This window comes from Colius striatus, chromosome 7, assembly GCF_028858725.1.
Source record: "Colius striatus isolate bColStr4 chromosome 7, bColStr4.1.hap1, whole genome shotgun sequence".
NCBI classification, from domain to species: domain Eukaryota; kingdom Metazoa; phylum Chordata; class Aves; order Coliiformes; family Coliidae; genus Colius; species Colius striatus.
In genome coordinates, this window is record NC_084765.1 from 30,962,158 (window position 1) to 30,982,688 (window position 20,531).

A 20,531-nucleotide genomic window follows, 5' to 3' on the forward strand; every position below is an offset into this window, starting at 1 on the left:
ACGTACATCCACATCCAGCAGCAGGTGAGCTCTGCCTGCTTTTATTGCTAGATAGAAATTGGGTTTTTCCTGTAGGCTTGTATTAAGTGGATTTCACACTGCCAGACCAACAGCCTGGAAGGCTTGGGTTATCCAGTCAGTACAAAACGCAAAGCAAGGGCAGAGTCTGTGAGAGTTTCCATCCCTTTTCCTCCTCAGACTGCTGCCCTACAACGAAGGCCTCAGCCACATTTACAAACGTGCTGCCCTCATGCAAAGGGGGCAGCGATGATGGATGCATAGTGCTGCCCGAGGAGAATAAACTCCCTCGGTTGCTATTAGCTAACCTCAAGCTGTCACCAGTGAATCCGTTGTGAAACTTTCCATATAAAGTTGCACTAGCTCCTGAGTAGTCCTTCTTGTTAAAAATGTCTCTAACTCTTCCAGTTACACTGTTCTTACTTGCTCTGGAGACTTTTCTACCACTCAGGAAGCGGCAGTGCATGCAGCAGCTTTCCCTCTGAGTCAGTACTGAGCTCAGACAGGGTTGGAAAGGTCCTTACCATTGTGGGTAGCTTCTTTCTGATAAAATATAAAGCCCTGTGAGCTGCAGGGTTACCATGGCACTTCTGAAGAACAGCTTTAAGAGCCTCTGGGCCGCTCCAAATGCCAACTCAGGTCATTATATTCCGGTTAGTTGTTTGCTCCCTCATTTTATTATTTAGGTCTCTTTTCCAGGTGTACTGCATACATCTGTCTGTGCATCTTGGATGGCTGAAAGTCACCAGCTTAAAACAGATTTGCCTCAAAAGAAGTTAAGCAGCTCCATTTAGTTAATATCTGTAAAGCTCCTATAACATTTCAAACAGCTCTTACTGGCATCATTGCTCCTAATTATGCAATATTATATACATTACAACATAACACCCCTTTTCAGTGCTCATTTCTAGATTTAGCAGGAGAGAAGAGACACCCTCTGCTATGTTTGAAGGATAATCCAATTCCACCTCCGAGACACACGCAAGTGGCATCTTGAACGCTCTGGGACTTGGAATAAAATCCTCAATAAGAGCGTGATAAGCTCGTTAACACAAGTACCCTTACAGTTCAGAAGACAGTGATTGCTTTTCTACATCTTTTCTGAACCAGCTCCTAGAAATTCATCTAAGAATTAAATTCTGTCTGTAAAATATCACGAGATGCAAAGAAAACAAGCAGTCTGTAGAAAGGAGATGAATCTCCATTGTGTTCCAGGCACTCGTGATATATTCGGGCTTCCATTGTATTTCCTACAAGGTTCATATTATGTCACCTCCATTACATTATGTAGAGCTCTTTAACCAAGTTTAAAAAACCCTCAGAACCCGTGCTTCCTAAGAGACTGCAGCCACCCCCGTAGCTCTGCGCTGCTGCTTCTAATTAGGATGGGATGAACAAATCTAGGAGAGGGGAAGCAGTGTTTGAGGAGGCAAAGGAGATGCTGACTGCACCCAAAACAGAGCACGGTTCTGTACTTCAGTGACAAATCTTCTCTGTGGACCAGGGAGTACTCGGCCAGCACCATAAAGTCAAGCCCAGCACCATCCCCTGAGGGTACACAGGGTCCAGTTCTGCAACACATATCGCCTGCTCTCAGGGTAAGCGAGCATTCTGCTGAGATCCAGGCAACATCATTGCCACAGCCAGGAGGAATAGCAGAGGAGACATGAAGAGTGAGGTGAGCCCCTGCATCGCATGTTACATTTGCTAACCAGTGTCACTGATGCTGTGAACCTATTCTCCACGTGAAGACCTCACCAAGGGTATAGCTGTCAGGAAAATAAAAAGCCCTACAAATGTTAAGGAAGTGATGGAGGCACTGAGTGCATGTGGTACCCGCTGCAAGCGCCTCCAGCACTGCACCAGCCGCACTGATGCCACTGACCCATCCTGGAGCCGTGAGCACCGCGGCACTGATTGTCAAACCCCTCACAGCCACACATCTCTCCCTCCTGCCTCAAAAAAGGAGGTTGTCTGCATTAAAGAAATGATCAGTGATGTCAGTCCCCTTCCCAGTGGTTCCTGTTGGACGGAGGCGGGAGGATGCAGCTAGATCGCTAATAAATGCGTGTACACAATAGGTTCAAACGTGGAGGCTGAATGAGTCACTGCATTCTTGCCTTTGTGCCCTGTAATAGGATCCAAATGCAGAACAAGGACCAGCTAACTCAGGGAGTGGACCAGCTAGCTAATGACAATTATTCCTGACAGGACTCAAACAATCCCAAAATAAAACTGAGTTCGTAGAGGTACTGAACGATTAGAAAGAGCAAATCCACTAGGGCAGCCCTGGATCTTAAGCCTTCCTAGGATCCCTTTGCCAGTCTTTCAGTGCTGTTTATCAAAGAAAATAACCCAGACACGTAAGTACAGAAGAGTTAAACCAGCATGCTTTCAGTTAATCAGTTTAACTGAATATATTTACATAACAGAAACATGTAATGAAGTTCTCAGAAGAAAATCCGAACTCACAATATAGAAAACATACCTTTTTCACTTTTCAGTCATTATTCACTCATAAATTAATGTATTTATCTACTGCATCTTTAAACAATGAGAAAAACTTATCAAATCACTACTACAAAACAAAAATGTAGCAATTCTTAACACTGGGAATCACTAACACAGATTAAAATTCTTCTCATGGTTTGTAGCTTAGTATTCAAGGGAAGGTAATTCCTTCCAGAGAGAAACTCAGAAGACAGAATTTAAACATTCTGTTCAATAACCAAATGCTCCTGATAATTATAGAATTGATACAACACTAATTAACAACAGCAAAAACAAGCAGTAAAATCAGTACCACAAAACAAGCAGAATACGTACAGAGAAAGGAAAGAGTTCCCAGATCTCCCAGTGACGCTGGTGAGAAACGTCTTCAGACAAGATAAGGCAGCCTCTGAATAAACTATCAGCTTATGCTTCATAGTTGCTGATAAAACCCAAAATAAGGTTGCAAAAACATTAGCTTCTATGAAGCCTGCTTACTCACTACAAGGCGTCAAACACACCTTCATCCCACACTTAGAACGCAGATGCTGCCTCCTAATGAAGCGCTTGTTGCAAGGGGGGAACACCGTTATACAAGAACCAGAAGGCTATTTCTCGATGGCAGAAACATAACTGGGTTTTGACTCAGGGAAATGCAGCAGTGCCTAGGAGCTGAGGGTTTCAGCAATGAAAATCATCCAAAAATCATTTGGCTGCTCAGAAAAAGAAATTAACAGGAAGCAACCTGAAGCATATGTCCCTTCTGAAAGGGAAATTGCCACCCATGGATTCATTACCTCACACAAACACTGACTTTCTAATCTAGCCCCAAAATAAATTACTGCAAGCCTCCAAATCAAAGCTGACAGTGAAACTGGAGCAGGTTAATATCTGTTCAGCCTGAGAAATGATGTCTGATTTTAGCAGCTTTCATAGCCTGAACACATACTGCATCAGTGGCTGGGAATATATTTGCATTCACACACGGAGAAAGCACAGATCTTGTAAAACATATTTAGGAGCTGGTGAGACATGAAACATATATTGACTAATTCTGTAGGCCTGTGGGGAGAATCAGAGGAATGCTATTCTTATCACCTGAATAGTTAACATCATTCTCCTTGGCAGCAGAATTCCTTGTTCTATACCGCAAATCTGCAAAGATCAGGGCTCAAATCACTCAAAGAACTTTCATGTACTTAAATTGCCTTGGAACTCGATGGCAGCTGGCCACAGAGTTCTCTTAAAACTTTTTGCTCCCCATCTGAACGGGAAAGGAAAGAGATCCTCCTATTTACCATCCTGTGGATCCATGTTGCTCTCTCTGCAAACAGCGGATCCCTCTGTTCCCACACACCAGTACATTCTGGGTTGCAGCTGTGAAGATCCAACAGACAAACTTTCTGCAGCAGCACTTAAAATGGAATAGTGTTGTGGAAGCTGAATGATCCCCGTCGAGCACACGCAGGAGCAGAGCGGCTGCTAGTAAGCACCATCCCAAAGAAACATCAGGTACTCTGTTTAAAAAGAAACAGCAAAGCAAATTAATCACTCTAGCACAGAAAATGCAAGATGCTTATTCCTCTCCTAACACAGCTGTCTAAATCTACTCTGCAGAAATGCACTTATCATGCTGTAAATACAATTATATTCACCATAGCTTTGGTAAGAGTAAAATGTGAATTAGCAGAGGAATCCAACAATGTCTGCCCTACAGAAAGGTAACGTTCACGGTTTTTCTCTGCTCAGTCTTTGGGCGGAGGGTGTGGGGAGTAAGCAGGGGTCACAGCTGCAGTTTCAGATTCTCACAAGCTGGTGTAAAGGCAGAGCACTGAAACCATCTGGAAAAATCCTAAATGCAACCTCCAAACTGTCCCCATCCACAAAGGAGACCGCAGCTCTTTTAAAACTCCACTGTGAGAAACTGAAACAGACTGATGTGGTTACTGGGACAACCCTCTGCAGAACAGAGGGCAGAGAGAAACACACCTGCTCCGTTGTCCTTTTCCCATTCCTTTCAGAGAACTCTTCTATCCTAGCTGCTTCAAACATGTTCAGGGAGGCAAATCAGGCCCTTAGTAGCTCTTAAAACTCGGCCTTTTCAGAACTGTCTTGCACACCAGCCAGCAGAAAACTGCACAGCTCAGTCTCCCAAGGCATTTTCAATTCCTTCTCTCTTCAAAGCTGCACACCTGTAACTTTCCCTTTTAATGCATCTTCTGCAGTGGTTAAAACAACAGGTGAATTTGCAGCTTGTGCCCAAACAACTTCAGCACTCCTTCATTTTCTGCTTTCAGTTTCAGTCAGTAAATGCCTCTCAGATGTAACGACGTGCCTCCCCCCACCTTTGACTATTACTAGTTTTTCTCATGTCTGGTTCTTGATGCTTAAGTTTTGATTAGAGGCTCTAATTCAGCAAAGTACACAACCCATCTCCCGCTTCGGTCAAACTGTCCCAAGCCAGAGTTGGCTTCCTGAGCTGCGATCAAAGGCCAAGGAGAGAGAAAACCACACTGATTTATCACCACTCTCCAGGAAGCTTTCTGCCCTTCCCTCGTTACATAGGGTTTTAACCATTGGCTGACAACCTTAAAAATCACTGCATGCAATATCATGCATGAAAAATAATCTGGGTGCCACACTGGAAATAATGACATGGACTGAGAGATCTAGGCCAGGCTCCATGCAAGCACTTTCACACACAAGCCACAGCTAAACATCTCCCTTGCCAACAGGATGGCTGCAACTCCAGATGGATGCAGATGCCTGAGCTACAGAGCATCCCTCCCTCCCACACCACAGACCACAGCAGCAGCTCGTCTACCAGGTCAGGCCCTGGCAGCTCTCACACCCCAAAGCAGCAGCAGCTGGGCACCTGGAAGAAGCTGAGTTTGGCAGCTTTCACTCATACAAGGAAGGGAGGCTGTGGGCTGCTGCAAAAGACTGAGATGGAGAGGGTCCCTAAGCCCAGAAACCTGTGAACCACCCATGCTGGTAGAGGACTGGATTCTGCAGTGGAACATGCTGGGCTCCCAGCAGTCAGCCAGGAGCCAAGCTTCCCTCGGCCGTGCTGGCAGGCACGGCTGCTGTGCTGGGACCTCTGTCACGTAGTGGATGTGATACCCCACGGAGAGCTGTCAGGGAGGCTCTCAGGGCTCTCAAAAGCTGTCCAGACTGTTAACTCTGAAAATGGAGGGGATGTGATGCTTCCAGCAGCTGCTTCCCCTGCACCCTTGCTAAAAATGCACTGAGCAGCTACAGCAAGAATACTTCCCCATGTAAAAACCAACAGCCTATTTCTTTTTATCAGATGCCGGCTTCCGAGGCATTTCCTTGCTGTGTGATGGGGTTACATCGTGTGCACTCAGCAACTGCACAAGAAACACCGAATGAGGGTCAGCGTGGACCACAGCAGCTTGAAAACCATCCCACTCCTGACTTTTAGCTTTCTACTCAGCTTATATCCTAGGCTGAAACTCTCCTGATACATACCAAAAAGAAAAAACTTTCAGGAAAAATAATAATAATGTGGTTTTGAGAATCAGTTCCCTTTAACTTCAAGCAAGATGCTAAAAGCTGTAGCCATGTGTGTTATTGCCACACAGCACTCATGGAAGCAGTGTTTCCATATCTCAGGATATTTGTGTACATAATACCCCCTACAGCGCTTTCACCTTAAGCAAAATACACTCAACTGTAACATGTGCAAATGTATCTTAACTTGTTTTAGGAACAGGGAGCCTACAGGCTCTGCAGAATCTCAGGAGGAGGAGGACCATGTACACCTGTGTGCACACACTCCCGGTTTCCCTCCTGAGACCTGCCACTGACAGCATCCCAGCACATCTGACTGTGCCTGTATCATCCTGAGCGTTTCCTTCCCACTTTGCCAGCCCATCCAGTCTGTGCATCATGCCTAAATGCAGCAAAGCACCCAGAAACACCATAGTTTGCCCGAGACTGCTTCCCAATTCACCAGAAACCTGCCAAAACTTCGGTTCTTTCCTCAAAACCACCTGTTTCTGAGAAGCCCACCTGGGGCTTGGTGCTGTAATGGGTATTACCACGAGTCTAGAGAGGCCCACGACGCCGTCGGGCTGGGGCTGTGCTGCGGGCTCATCTGCCATCGCACAAGGCGAAGGCTGCGCTGGAAGCGAAGCGGCCCGCCCTGGGACAGCCCTGCTCGGCGGCAGACGCATCCTCCGTCCTTTTCTGAGCCCCGCGTGGAAAGCAGCGAAACAGACCCCTTTTCCCTGCACTACAGCCGCCGGATGAGGAGAAACGAGGCATTTCACGCCGATTCAAGGAGTCTCATAATCCTGTCCAGCCACTTTTCGGTTGCCGCTTGTCTGTCAGTGCAGGCAATGGGCTGCGGCCGTGCCAGGAACCCCGCTGGGGCCGGGGCAGCCACCCGCAGCCAGGGTCGGGGCCGGGGAGCCCGGAGGGAAGCGCTCCCAGCCCGGCCCGCGGCCCCGCTTACATAAAAACGAGTTTTTCCTTAGGGCGAGTCTCGAGTGTTTTCTGGGGCAGCTGGGCTGGGGCAGCCGCTCTCCCGCCTGCCCGGGCCGGGGCAAGCAGCACCCGCCGAGCCCGCTGCCACACAAACTTCCCTCCCAACTTTTATTTTTACTTAAAAAAAACACCTTTCTTCACCCGCGTTCTCCACATGAAAACCGCGCCGTGCCCCAGCAGACCCCACCCGGCCGCCTGCCCTCACGGCGGGGCAGGTGCCCGCGGGGCGGCCAGGCCGAAGCGGCAGCAAAGCCACGGTACCTCCTGCGTCCCGGGGCTGGCGGGGTCCGTGCGGCCGCGCTGCCGCCGCCTCCTTCTCCTCCTCCTCCGGCGCCGGCTGCCCGCCTGCCTCGCTCTGCTGGGCGGGAGGCGGAGGGAGGAAGGAAAAGGAGCGGGGCAACGGCGCGACGCCTCCTCCGCCACCGGGCCCGGCGGCCGCTGAAGGCCCGCCCGGCGCCTCGCGGGGCCCCCGCCGGGCTCTGGCCACGGGCAGCGGCTGCGTCGTGCCGGGGACGGCTGAAGGTGACGGGCCGCTGGCCGCAGGCTTCGCACGGCCCCTCGCCGTCCTCCCTGGGGCAGTCCATGGAGCCCGTCCCGCTGAGGGGGACGTGAGGGAGAGCCGTGAGGGACAGGGCAGCTCCTTTCCTGGGCTGCCTCCCAACTCGTCCGGCAGCATCCGCCTGCTCCCCAGACAGCCCCTCCGTGGCCTTACACTCTTTGACTTTATTAGTGTTTTAGGAAAAACCAGACAGTGGGAGTTTTGGGGCTTGCAGGAGCCTCTCGGCTACAGCGGGCTGTCTGGATGGCCTTACCCTCAGGGCCCTTCGCCATGTAGCTCCTCAGGCTTGGGCACCAGGCTGGCCGAGGCCCGTGGCACGGTGCCCATCTCAGCATCACTTCTCAACAGAGGCCTGGCTTTACCAACAACAGAGCCCATCCAAGAGTTCCTTCTTTGAAAGTTGCTCCTTCCCCCGGATGGAAGCCGTGTTTTACTCCTCTTGGGAAAGGCAAGGCAAGGTTGCCCCCTTTCTTCCAAAGGTGTTAACAGGCTGTGCTCCAGCTGGCACGTTGGCATTGTCCACATCTTTTCCCTGTACCTCTTCATCTCCAGGTACCACAAACCTCTCAAAAGCCTGGTACTGCTTTATTTTTCCCACCCATTGGACTTACCAAGAAAAGGCCATTTCTGTGTGCTTTTTGCTTTGTTATTAGTAACGATTCGGTAAATTACATACAGATAGTATTTTTTCTTCCCTGGTCCGTACGATGAAATGGATCTCAAGGATGGAAAAAGCCATTTGCCTAGAGTGCTGCTTTGATGTGATTATGGAGACACAGAGAGGATGGATCTTTACTGGTGCTTTTACCTGTGTTCAGGTTCCCATTAATCTGCTTTTAGCTGTAACCATAGTAGTGTTACCTGGTTTAACATCCTTTCCACCTCTTACCAGCCTGCTGTCTTTTATGCCTCACAGCCTGGCTCTTAGCCAGACCTTTTACAGTTTTTTTTAGCTCAATCATTTTGAATTCCACTAAAACAACTCTTTTTTCCCCCTCCTTTATTTTGATAGAGACTTTAACTTCCTCTGGCAAGAATTTCTCCACACATTCAAGCTAAATTATTTAGCTTTCTTCTTTTCCCTCAAACCTCATCCCACTCTTCCTGGCTTATTGTCTCCCTTGCCTATGCCACTCACAGTAATTCCTTTGTATCTCCAGCCTTCCCCCTGTTAAGTCCCAAAGCTTCTGAGCGATGCTGTTAGCAAGTAGCAAATTCATGGATTTTGGCTTGGCCTGTGTAGGGAGATGACAGGTATTTCTCACACTTGTATGGGATGGAAAGAGAGTTAATAGACAAGGGATGGGAATGCATCTATCAGTCAGACTAGTGATGGACATGTCTTAAATGGGTTTGTTGAAGGAGCAACCAGACAAAGGCAGGAAGCCTCATCTGGCCAGTCCCTTCAAGTTCTCCATTTTGAGGCTCACCTCAGAAGACCTTAAAAGATCCATTGGACATTGAACTAGAAGCAGCTGTGTTTGCCCCTGCTCTCCTCCTCCCTCCACATACTGTAAATGGCACAACTTACATCAGATACACACTCCAGCTTTTATGTGGAGAGCCCTGACCACACTTTGGCACTTTTTCAAAACAGGCCAATTCTTCACAAATTGCAGAGATGAATCCAAGTTCAGATTTCTTCCCAGTCCCCCTGTGAGATACTGAAACCCCAGAAACACACAAGCAAACGCACACTCTGCCCTCCCTTCTGCAAGGTGGCAAAGGAAATCATGTTGTCACTGGTGACCCCAGTGCATGTTTCTGTTTGGGGACTACCACTGAAGCAAGGGGAAGAGACAGAATGCTGTTGGAAGAAGAGGTCTCTGTAACTACAGCAGTATAGGGCCATTTCAGTTTAGAAGTGTGAAACCATAACCCTTTCCAGTGTTTATTTTTATTGACACAACAGGCCCAATTCAGAGTGAAATAAAAAGCAGTGACGGGACTGAGTTAAGTGGAAGCTGCTTACTGATGGAAAGGGTCTTACCATGTGCATTAGAGGGGCTGGAATTATCTTAAAGCACTAGTCAGTGCAAATTGAAAGGTTACTCCTCTGTGAAAATGAGTGAAGTCAATAGATATTTCCTGCTTCCCCCACCTTCCTTTCTGAGCAATATCAGTACATAGCATTTAGAAACCATTTCACAAAGTTAAACATTTATTAGGAACAAGAACTATGACAAAAAAAGAGAGATACCCATAGTCTAAATATATATACATGATGTTTAAACATAGCATTTTCATGTACCTTTAGCTATAAAAATACATTAGCTTAACTGTCTCCTAAATTATAAATATAGTTCTTTTTTGTTTGGGTTTTCCTTTAAAAAAAAAAAGTAGTATTTCATATGAAAGCCTTACTGTGCAATGAAAGGATATATACCCTCTAAGGGGTTCTTTCAAAGTTAGTGTCTAATGTTACATAACTTAGAAAATTCAGTGTGTAGAGTCAAACCCTGATTTATACAATAAGAGATACATTTGACCTTTAAAAAACTTGATAATGGGGGGAAAGAGAGGTGAAATAGATATCATACATGTAAAGCCACAATACTAGGATTTTAAGAATCTCAGATGATTTGTTTCAACCACTGTTGATAAAAATATAGAGATATGTCAAGATAACCAGCCTTTTACTGTTTGCCTGACCTCCCTACTGACTGCAGCCTAGCAAACCACCCACTAGGCAAAAGTAAAATGTTTGTCTGAGAGGATGTTTGTGCTCTGAAGTGTTTACAGAAACAGAAAGTTATTTACAACGTTCCCATTTGTCCTTTCATGGGGAAGGGAGGACATTTTCTTCACTGGACGGGGAGATTCACCTGTCTCACGTATCCATGGGAGGACAGGCACCTAGTTACACACAGCTGTTGGAGGTATGTCATTTTAAGAAGTTAAGCAGTGTTGAAGTGCAGTTTCAACCTTTGCTAACTAACTAATAAGGAAGTTTAGGCTCATGCAAACTTTTTCCTTACTTATCGCCACCCACCTTCCTTCCTCCTCTGAAAAAAAGTCCACTCAGGCAACAGAACTTGTTACCAACTGGGTATATGTCTGAGCAAAGGAAGGTACTGGTCAAATCCTTGCTTGCAGCAGAGAATAGAGGTTAGACCTGCATTTCTGGTTCATGTCCTGGCATCTGGAAAACTCCAGGCAGCAATCTTTACCGGTGCTCCACAGAGATCTGTTGATATGCTGTAGGAACCTCGATCCGTTTGCCCTCAGAGGACAAGCCCAGTGAGATCAGCTCAGCTTCCTAACAAGCTGACACCACTAACCCCTACGTACTCACAGCTCCTGCAGATGGGGAACGTTTCATATGCTTGCCAGTGGTTCTCCAGTACAGAATCAGGAGGAGGAGGAGGGAAAGTAGCGAACCCAGGAACTGAAGATAGAACTGAACTGTCTTCTTGATAATCTCATAGCTAAGTCTGGGAAAGAAGTTACTGTAGTTACTAAGGCATGAACTTGGTGTGATGGCCACTCCATGGATGCTATTCATCTACCTGCATGCTTAAACAGTTGTAAGCAAGGGACAATTCAAGGCAGTTCGTTTCTCAGTGAAGGATCAGCGACTCTGTGCTTGCCACAAGATGACAGCAGTCAGGAGGAAATTACTGCAAAGCTGCTGACACATTTAAGTCCAGCTGTAGCTTATTCCATGGCAACTAGTCACTACACCCACATCTTTAGTACTCAGTGTGTGCTTGGGAGCACCTGCTTTTTCATACTGTACTTCCAGAGATTTATGTTTCAGCTACATTCATATGGGATGAAGAAGCAATGAGAAGAGCTTCTAAGGTTTACTCTCAAAATTGTAGCTCTGGCTCAAAAAAAATATGAAGAGATGATCACAAAGCCTGAAAGTTACAAAGAGAGAGCAGGACAGCTTCTTGCAGCTCTTCTGCTCCCTCCCCTGGATTGGGAGGACTGGTGTGGGATGTTTTCTGGGGGATATCTCCATGCTACATGCTTAGCATTCAACTTGGTGTCATTATGGTAAGTACAGTGCAAAATCCTCTTGTGGAAAGTGCTACAGTGAAGGTTTGAGACACAATTGTGACTCATTTGGAGCCAGAAGGGTTAGCAAGCCAGTAACTTGTGTTTGCAGCATGTGTAATATATGCACACCAAAACACCAGGTTCCAAGGACATTTTAAAGTCTTGCTCTGTCAAGTGAAATACTGGCCCCAAAGGAGGCCTCTAGGAAACTCCCACAGATCTCACTCAGGGCTAGAATATCACCAAGATGGGAATGCAAATCTTTAGAGAGATCAAGACAGCTCTTTCAAAGAGAATTTCTTTACACACCCTTCCATGAAAGCCTGAAAGCACTCCCATTCCAAACTCCAGCTGCAGGCTACACACAACCTCTGCCAACTTCAGCCAAGTTGGAGCAACCCTCCCACTCAAGTCCATTTATGGGAAGTGAAACCCTGATGTCTCTGAAGGTGTTTAACAGTCCATGCTGATGGCACCAGAAGTCTCTCTAACGTGCCACTGATGTCCGTGTTCTTCAGGGGTATGGTTTGAAAGCAGATGTCCTGCAGACACTGTGACCAAGCAGCATTTTAGTCACAGGTAGCAGACAGAAGTACAGCCAGGGACTTGTACAGTACAAGTGTGTGCTGTGCTGCCAGCAGGATCAGTTCACTCTGTTTTTGAAGAGCCAGTTGACAAAAAGAAGTCCAGTAGATTCAGTGTTTCTAGAGGAATAAAGTTAGGTGGTTCCATTTTCCTTCTACCCCTCCCCTCCCCCTTGCTCTGAACACATTCCCCACGTGTCACATTCAGAGTGTCAGCATTTTAGGCCTTCTGTTCTCATGGACTCTTCTGGGAGAGTTTAATGGTGACTGTTTTCACTTCAGTATATTCTGCCAAAGCATATTCACCACTGGAAAAGAAGAGAGAGGAGGGAAAGGGACAAACAATTGTAGCATGTTAGTGTGTCCTTCCCTAAGATAAGGGATTTCTACATGAGTGCATTTTAACCACTGATAGGCAGCTGCTGTAGATGACATCAGGCCATTAGAATGAGGTGTGAACTAGCTTACACCAGCTATCAGTCTGGCCCACCACTTCTATTAATTGCTAAGAACATGCACATAAGTACACACAACCACACCTTGTGGTAAAAGAAACATGGGATGCTTCTGGTCATGGTAATCCATCCCAAGATGACACCTTGTGACTCTGTGTAGTGAAAACTGAGTGCTATTGTGAGAACCCATAGAAGAAATGTCCACATAAACATAGTTATCAGTGCTTAGACAGCAATCAAAGTCTCTTTCTCACTGAAAGGGAGCTGCTGTCAACAAGATAACATATAATCAAGAGAGCACAGTTGCTCTAGAAACCCATACTGATGATGGACCCTACAACTGCATTATGTCTTGGTTGGTGGAAACTGGCTCTATTCCCATGCCTTACCCAAGGGATAAACCCCTGATAGCCTTTATTTAGCCAGGCAGTCAGGCAAAGTAAACCATAAGGTCTCAATATACAGATCCCTCTTCTATACAAGAGGAAAATGAAGATTTAAGTCAATTACTCAGCTCTACCTCTAACTTACAGGATAACCTTGGTCTAAAATGTCTGTGTTTGTAACTAATTAGACCTGGGATCCCTGGTAGCCACGCTGCAACAGCTCAGGCTGGGGACAGGGGGTCTTTCTGTAATTTAGTAGCAAACTTGGAAGATGTGAAATAGAATGATCTTGGAGATCATTCTTTGTTGTTCTAGCTCCAACATCAGAAAGTTAGAGGTGGAAAGAGGTCCAGCAATGATCCAGCAGTCAAGGGAGGCCCAGATACCACCATGTAAAGATGGAGGAGGTTAGGGGTGGATGCCAGTGTCCCCAGCAAAGGGGCCATACTTATTCTCCCTTGATCTAAGAATGTAACTAGTAAGGAAAAATGCTTTTAAGTGGAATTGACTGAACTGGAGTTACTAGGAGCTTATAAAACAGATGAAAGTACTTCTGAAGGCACCAGCCATGTTTTCACATCTGTGCTTTTACATCCATGCTGTACTGGCTTACAGAAGCACAGGATCACAGAATGTTAAGGGTTGGAAGGGACCTCAAAAGCTCATCCAGTGCAACCCCTCTGCCAGAGCAGGACCACCTAGAGTAGGTCACACAGGAACTCATCCAGCTGGGTTTGAACGTCTCCAGAGAAGGAGACTCCACAGCCCATCTGGGCAGCCCCTTCCAGTGCTCCCTCACCTCAACAGGGAACAAGTTTTGCCTTGTGTTTCTTTGGAACCTCTTCTGTTCCAGCTTGTCCCTGTTGCCCCTTGTCCTGTCATTGGCCATCACTGAGCACAGCCTGGCTCCAGCCTCCTCACATCCACCCTTTCTGGATTTGTAAACATTCATAAAGTCACCCCTCAGTCTCCACTTCTCCAAGCTCAAGAGCCCCAGCTCCCTCAGCCTTTCATCACAAGGCAGATGCTGCACTCTATCATCTTCATGGGCCTTGCAAAACCTGATAGTTTTTCAAGCAAATACAACAGTATTTTCACCAAGACACAACTGTTGTTGCATTCACTGACACATATAACCAAAATATTGAGCAAAACTTACAGTTCTCTGCCATTGCCTGACATTTTAAAGCCACCAAAAGGAGCCTGTGCATAGAGAGCATTGTAACAGTTGATCCTACAAGAGAAACAACAATTGTAAAAAGACAATTCAGTGCCAAGGAGAAGCAAGATGATGACAAAAAAAAATGCTGAAATCTCTTTTCTCTTTATACAGTTCATTCACTTAAGAAATCAGATGTAAGAATAGAATGTTATTTTACTGCAGAAACAGAAAACATGAGAATGGCACTCAGTCTGACTCAATAGTCTCTAATAGCTAAGGCAATCATGCCTGAGCTGGACTTTATGCTGCACTTGAAATAAATAGTCCATCCTATTCCTCAGTTTAATGGAGCACACTCTGAAGGAAAAATGTTTACACAGAAAGCTGTCTAAACATTCACAAGCGCCTACCATCCACTTCCAGGTGTAGAAAACAGTTGGACTGCATTAGACAATTGCATTGCAGTAAAATGGAAGTGCTACCCCCATTTCTATAGACAATAGGTAGAAAAGGCTAATGCAGATGCTTCCTCAGCATGTCAGTAAGATCAAATGACTGATGGTTCGGTGCTGTAGGACTGACTGCACCTTCATGTATCCCTCAAAGCCCAACATCCCATTTTGATGTAAATGTTACATAATCAGAGGCAGATTCTTCTGGCATCAGCTTTTGAAATCAATACTCTGTCTGCATCCAAATCAGACACCAGATGAAGTTACCATCTTGAGTGGGGGGGAAAAAAAAGAGGATTCCAGCTTTAAAATTATTCTGATAGAAAAAAAATTTCATAAGCAAAACTCGGTGCTTCTGTTTGTGCCAGTGCTGTGCTGCCATCTACTGCCCACACCGATTTGCGCACCCAAGACCCCACTTGATGCTACCCGATGATCACGGGCACTGCTTTTTTCTCTACGTACAGGACTCAGAAAGGCATCATGTTTGGTGGAACTTCCTACAACCTCTACATGGTCAGAGTTTTCCAGATCGATTGAATGAACAAACAAACAGTCCAATTCTTGCTAGACTGTCTGGTCCTCACCACTTTATTTTGATGAATGGAGGTTGCTCCTGAGAGGAATATCTAGAATTTATGCAGACTACTAATACATCTTACCTCCAGCACTTATAGGTGATTCCAAATCGTACATCCCTCTGCCCTCCCAGCAAACAAAACCCCAGCCCATCCCCTGGTCCCACACTGCTTACCAGACAGTTCCTGATTGCAGGGCAGAAGCCAACGTAAAAGCTCTGTCCAGATTCTTTGTGAACACTGCAGCTGTGAGCCCATACTCAGTACTGTTGGCTCTTCTTATGACCTCTTCTATACTCTTGAATTTCATAATTGGCTGAACTGGCCCAAAAATCTGCACATGTCAATGAAGCATTAGTACAGGAAAGCCTTTGCTAATCATGGTAATTTTGCAGTAATCAGAATCAGATCCTTTGTTAGGGTGTTACATTTACAGTGTTATATCCTAGTCTACTAGAAGTCATTGATAGAGTCTCTTAAAAACTGCTAATGAAACTGACTCCAAAGGAAGTAAAATGATGTGCTACAAGAGTTAATATATACTCAGACCCAACAACTAACAGATCAACTGTAACAGTCCAAACAAGCAGAGTCAGATCTGGAGAAGTTTCAGATGATTCATCCTTACCCCATTTACTGTTCCCCTTTGAACTCAGAAGTTGAGTATACTCAATAATTAATATATTTCAAGCATTGCAAGTTTTCTCCCTTGGTTTTAACTCTGATTTTGCCCTTGTAGCCAGTTTATTTGCATGCACTGCATTTACCTGACCACAAACTTGGCTGCCCAGGTTGCCAGTATAAAGGCAGCCAGCATACACAATACTTCCCAACTTCTGAGGTGGCATCTTTCATTAAGTACAGTATCAAAGGTGGGGCCCTTCTCTGGCCTGCATGGTCTTGCAGTACAATAAATCCCCACTGAAGGTGAGATACAGTCTCACTTGTGCCATCTTTAGGGCCAGGCTAAGCAGTTTGCCTGGCCTATAAGCTCATGTGTTTCTGAATTTCTTTGGTTTAGTGGTTCCAGGTACTTAACTGCAGCCTTGATCCTAGGCAAAGGATGAACAAAACTGCAAATGAATGAAACTGGATAAGCTTTGTGAATCATGACTTGGGATCTGGAGTCAGTCCGTGAAAAAAAAAGGCCCGTCATGGGATTTTCAGCTCTTATTCCCTCTATTTTTAGAAGGTAACTCATGCTTAGACTGACTGATATCTTTCCCAGGTTCCTTAGAGATTCTGTGGCAGATCTGAGACATCTAAACATTTTGCCAGGAGTGAACAGCACACAGCCCCATAAAAAGGACTCATCTAAATTATAAAACACAAGTGCCAGTTAGACTTTGGCAACTACTTCTTTTCCACTGGGGAACATGATGAAAAGTAAATTAACTTCCATTTCAAAGGACTATCACAGGATCTAATCACATGCAGCTTGTTCAGTTTTTCTGCATATGAATAATGAAAGCCAGAGGATTAGATCTGCACTTTGCTGGCTTTGGCCATGCTTTTATGTAGGAAAGAAATGGTCAGCTTCAGGGGATTTCACCATGAGAACAGAATCTGGGATTATTTCAGACACTAAGGCTACGTGAGAAAAGTTCTTCAGTGGCAGTATAGCACAGCCATTTCTTCCCTCCTCACCAGCTTCAGGTGCCAGAGTTCTTGTCCCACCTTTCTGCAGTAAAGCAACTCTTTTTTTTACAAAGTAATGGAGCAAGAACACACATTGTACTGTCCTCTGTCACTTGAATCAGCATGTACCACAGCTGAGCAATTTCAAGTCCACTCAGCAAGAGGTGCCTAAGAGTACACACAACCATCCTTCTATGTAGAGTGGGAGAGCTTAACTTTGTCTTCAGAAAACCTTCAAACTTCAGGGCAAAAAGTGTACAGAATTGCTCCAGCTTGCCATGGTTTCAGTTGGTTTTGTTCAGTTATTTATGTTTAAAATCAAGGATTCAGGGAGAAAGCCCTCCATCACCACTATATCTTATTCAGAAGCAGCATTTATAGGAGCTGAACCTAGGTAAGGCATATGTTTGCCTTTGGCATTATATGAAGTTCCTCTGAAATGAGACCCAAAAGCTTTAGGGTAGCTTTATCTACTCTCCTTTTATCTAGACTTGTCATTGCCCAGTGAGTACACTCACACAGCTGCTTCCCTTTAGGAGAAGCAAACAAAATGGGGGAAAGCAGCAAGGCATTAGAAAGGGCTGTCAGACAGACACCCATTAATTGCACAAAACATTTTGGCAGATTTTTTTCCCTGTTCTGCTCTCTCCCTTCTCCTCTCACCATTCCCTCACATGAACATACACTCTAGATTGAAGCTCACCTTGCTGATACTTCCCTAGTAGAATGGGTTTCACCATTAGGCAGTTGTTAGGACCCTGAATTAAGTAAAATAAGGAAAACTTCTCCTCTCAGGCTTTCACTTGAAACCAGAACCATACCTCTTTTCCATTGGCAGTGGCAAATGCATGTAAAGGTTCAGGTGACTTGTACTGTACCTCCTCTTTGGCGATACGCATGTTGTCAGTGACCTCTGAAAACACAGTGGGCTTTATGAACAGGCCTCTGTCTTCAATGGCAAGGCCCCCACACTCCAGCTTAGCCCCTTCTTTCTTCCCACTTTCTATCAGCTCCAGGATTTTATCAAACTGTTTTTGGTCAATCTGTCAGACACAAAAAGCAAAGAAACAGACAGCAGCACCTTTATTATCGCTGTTTTGGAGACCAAAGTCACGGTATGTGGCCCAGGGGTACATTTGCAGGGCGCTATCAGACCAGGCAAGTTTACATCTCATTCTGTGATATGGCAGTCAGGCAATAAGCAGGCTGGAAGTCAGGATGCAGAGATAACGCTCAGCCACAGAAAACAGAAGGTGAAGTTACCTGTGACAGTTTCATGCGATCTAATAGCTTGCTGCCACATGGAGGGGGTCTCCCTATGTTCCTTTCCTCTGTGTCCTGGATATACACACTCCCACAGCTCACTTCACTGCAGTTCTGGGACTTCTCTGTGCACTCACTTCTCTCAGGAGCACCATGAGGACAGCCTGAGATGGGTTTTGCTGGGCTGGCAACCTCAATCATCTGGGCAAGAGTTCTGGCCAGCAACAGTGTCAGTGCAAAGGAGGGACATTCAGCAATTGACTTTGCTGTGACGTGCAGTTCAGCCTCAGCTACCTGTCCCCAGCTGGAAGAATGCAGCAAGCTTTGCCTCTGTCCCCTTCCCCACACACATGCTACATGAGCAGCCTCAAACATATGCTCTGTTAGCGGGGTGACTTCAGAACAACTACTGCACTGAAGCCACACAGTCAGAGTCATCTTTCACAGATCTGAGACACCAGAACCATCCCAGCATTTTTGGTTCTCTGGACTGGGAGCCATATCTTCACTTTTAACTACCAACCTTGTCCAGCTCCTCCCCCCCTACACCTAAACACACAGTAATCACAAGCACTGAGTGCTGTTGTGTTATTAGCCTTTAAACACAGGGTTTAGGTAGAGGTGGGGAAAAGGCCAGTCCAGTTTCAGGGCACTGAAGTCACACAGTTGTGAAGCCCTGCACCAGGACTTGGGGAAGACATCACATCCTCCACAAGCACAGCGGGTCATGTGCCGGGAAGAGATGCAGAAGCTCACAGCACTTCTGGTCAGCACCGATCCTTTTGAGCTCCACATGCAGCAGTGGACTGTGGGTCCTGTCAGGTTTCAAACACACAGATGTGGCTATTTGCATGGTGCCTAATTAAGTGATGAAACCCCTCATTATAGCACACTGCAGATGGCAAAAGACTTATGGAGATGCTTTTAAAAAGTCAAACTAACTAACACAAACTTGACAAAGTCACTGAGGTGATTAAATAAGGGTCTCCACTCAGTGGTTCAAGGTGTCCTGGCAGCCTATTCTGAATGCCAGATAGCTCCAGATGCTTGCACTGGTTTCAATACCCTTCCCCTAGGCATCTGGTTTTACTTCAGCAGGGCCACTTGCCAGTGGGGCTGTTTACATGGAGTGTTCCACACTGGACTCTTCCAGATTACAGACTGTATCCTGTCCCTAGTTAATCCTGGCCACACACAATCCAAATTTTCATGCTTTTAGACAAATATCAAAGCTTCAGGAGGGTGTCCTTGGGGTACTTCTGGTGCACAGCAAAAAGAGAGACCAGCACATCTCCTGCCCCACAGATGTGCATATCAGATGCACTGTGGACAGCTTGTACTAAGTGCTCATGTTCTCTCATGTGTTAAGATGCTACCCAAGAAAACACCTGACACATGCTACTACACAAGGAAATGTGTGCCCTCATAGAGGATCCAGAGTGTCACCCACCAAGTTTGGCAGGTGTCATCTATATTGTCTGTTTATCTGGTTGCTTAGTTGCCAAATGTAAATAAGTTGAAAATAACTGCAAGGGTTTTCCATCCTGGCACGTCTGTGATCCAGACCAATCCAGTTAAGCCACTTCACATCACAGAAAACAAAACAAGGATATTTATACAGCTGTAACTTGTTGCAAAGCAAACTACAGTTAGATGAAAAGACACTGGGGAAAGAAAACATTTGTAAAATAATGACATGCAAGGGTGGAACTGTTTGTCATTGTAACTAGAGCTTGCAAGGCTTGTTTAAATTCTGCCCCCTACTCCACCATTATTTATGGTTCAAGCATTAGCTTCTATTAAAAACACATGATCTGAGCAAATTGTGTTATTTGTCCAGTTAATTCAAAGGAGAAGAAGGCTTCCAAGGATTAGTGCAGTGCTGGAAATCTAAGAGCCCCCAAATCTTCCTATCTTGCTTCATTTAAGTCAAGAGTGCAAGGAGCAGTTCTTCCTTTTCCAAAGGTAGCATTTGCAATGCTACAGAATAACCCCAGAGACTGTTGGACACAGACTCTTTCTACTCACATACTTTACTTTTACACTTCAGTATACAAACACCTAAAGTCTAAGGAAAATATTCACCACCTTAACAATCAAACAATAGGTTTTGAGCTGAATAGCTACTGGCTGTGAAGTGCCATGAGGCAGCCTTAGTTCTTACTTTAATCCTCTAGACCGGGGTCTTACAGCCCTCAAATCCCAGTATCTGGGGTCCTATGATAACAAAACTACTCTAGTTTTGTTCTAATCTAATCCCTATACCAGTCCTCCAGGACATTAGTCTCATCTAACCAGTCTGCTGTTCACAGCTGTATAATGCACTGGTTAACCAGTTTGCCATCTGTGCAGATTTGTTTTATTCCTTCCTGTGATACAGCTCAGAGGAATCCAAAGTTTAAAAATGCCCCTGGTTTGCATCTGAGGTT

The 20,531-nt window shown here is 45.7% G+C and overlaps 2 protein-coding genes and 1 long non-coding RNA gene across 3 annotated transcripts in view; 1 reads left to right on the top strand and 2 right to left on the bottom strand.

Moving 5' to 3' along the window:
- The window catches only part of LRRK1 (leucine rich repeat kinase 1), an 82,183-nt gene extending 74,800 nt beyond the window's left edge, over positions 1 to 7,383 (bottom strand). Inside the window, exons 1-2 of the mRNA XM_062000178.1 lie at positions 7,282 to 7,383; positions 3,807 to 4,025 (exon numbers count right to left, since the gene is read on the bottom strand). Coding sequence (XP_061856162.1) covers positions 3,807 to 3,873 — 67 coding nt within the window. The 5' untranslated portion in view covers positions 3,874 to 4,025; positions 7,282 to 7,383. The remainder of the gene's footprint in view (positions 1 to 3,806; positions 4,026 to 7,281) is intronic.
- A 2,559-nt stretch (positions 7,384 to 9,942) lies between these two features.
- The window catches only part of ALDH1A3 (aldehyde dehydrogenase 1 family member A3), a 36,357-nt gene continuing 25,768 nt past the window's right edge, over positions 9,943 to 20,531 (bottom strand). The window contains exons 10-13 of the mRNA XM_061999298.1: positions 17,718 to 17,882; positions 15,378 to 15,535; positions 14,169 to 14,243; positions 9,943 to 12,476 (exon numbers count right to left, since the gene is read on the bottom strand). Coding sequence (XP_061855282.1) covers positions 12,404 to 12,476; positions 14,169 to 14,243; positions 15,378 to 15,535; positions 17,718 to 17,882 — 471 coding nt within the window. The 3' untranslated portion in view covers positions 9,943 to 12,403. The remainder of the gene's footprint in view (positions 12,477 to 14,168; positions 14,244 to 15,377; positions 15,536 to 17,717; positions 17,883 to 20,531) is intronic.
- Positions 10,362 to 20,531, top strand: part of LOC133625716 (uncharacterized) — a 42,097-nt gene continuing 31,927 nt past the window's right edge. Inside the window, exon 1 of the long non-coding RNA XR_009819030.1 lies at positions 10,362 to 10,458. This is a non-coding gene — a long non-coding RNA (uncharacterized LOC133625716). The remainder of the gene's footprint in view (positions 10,459 to 20,531) is intronic.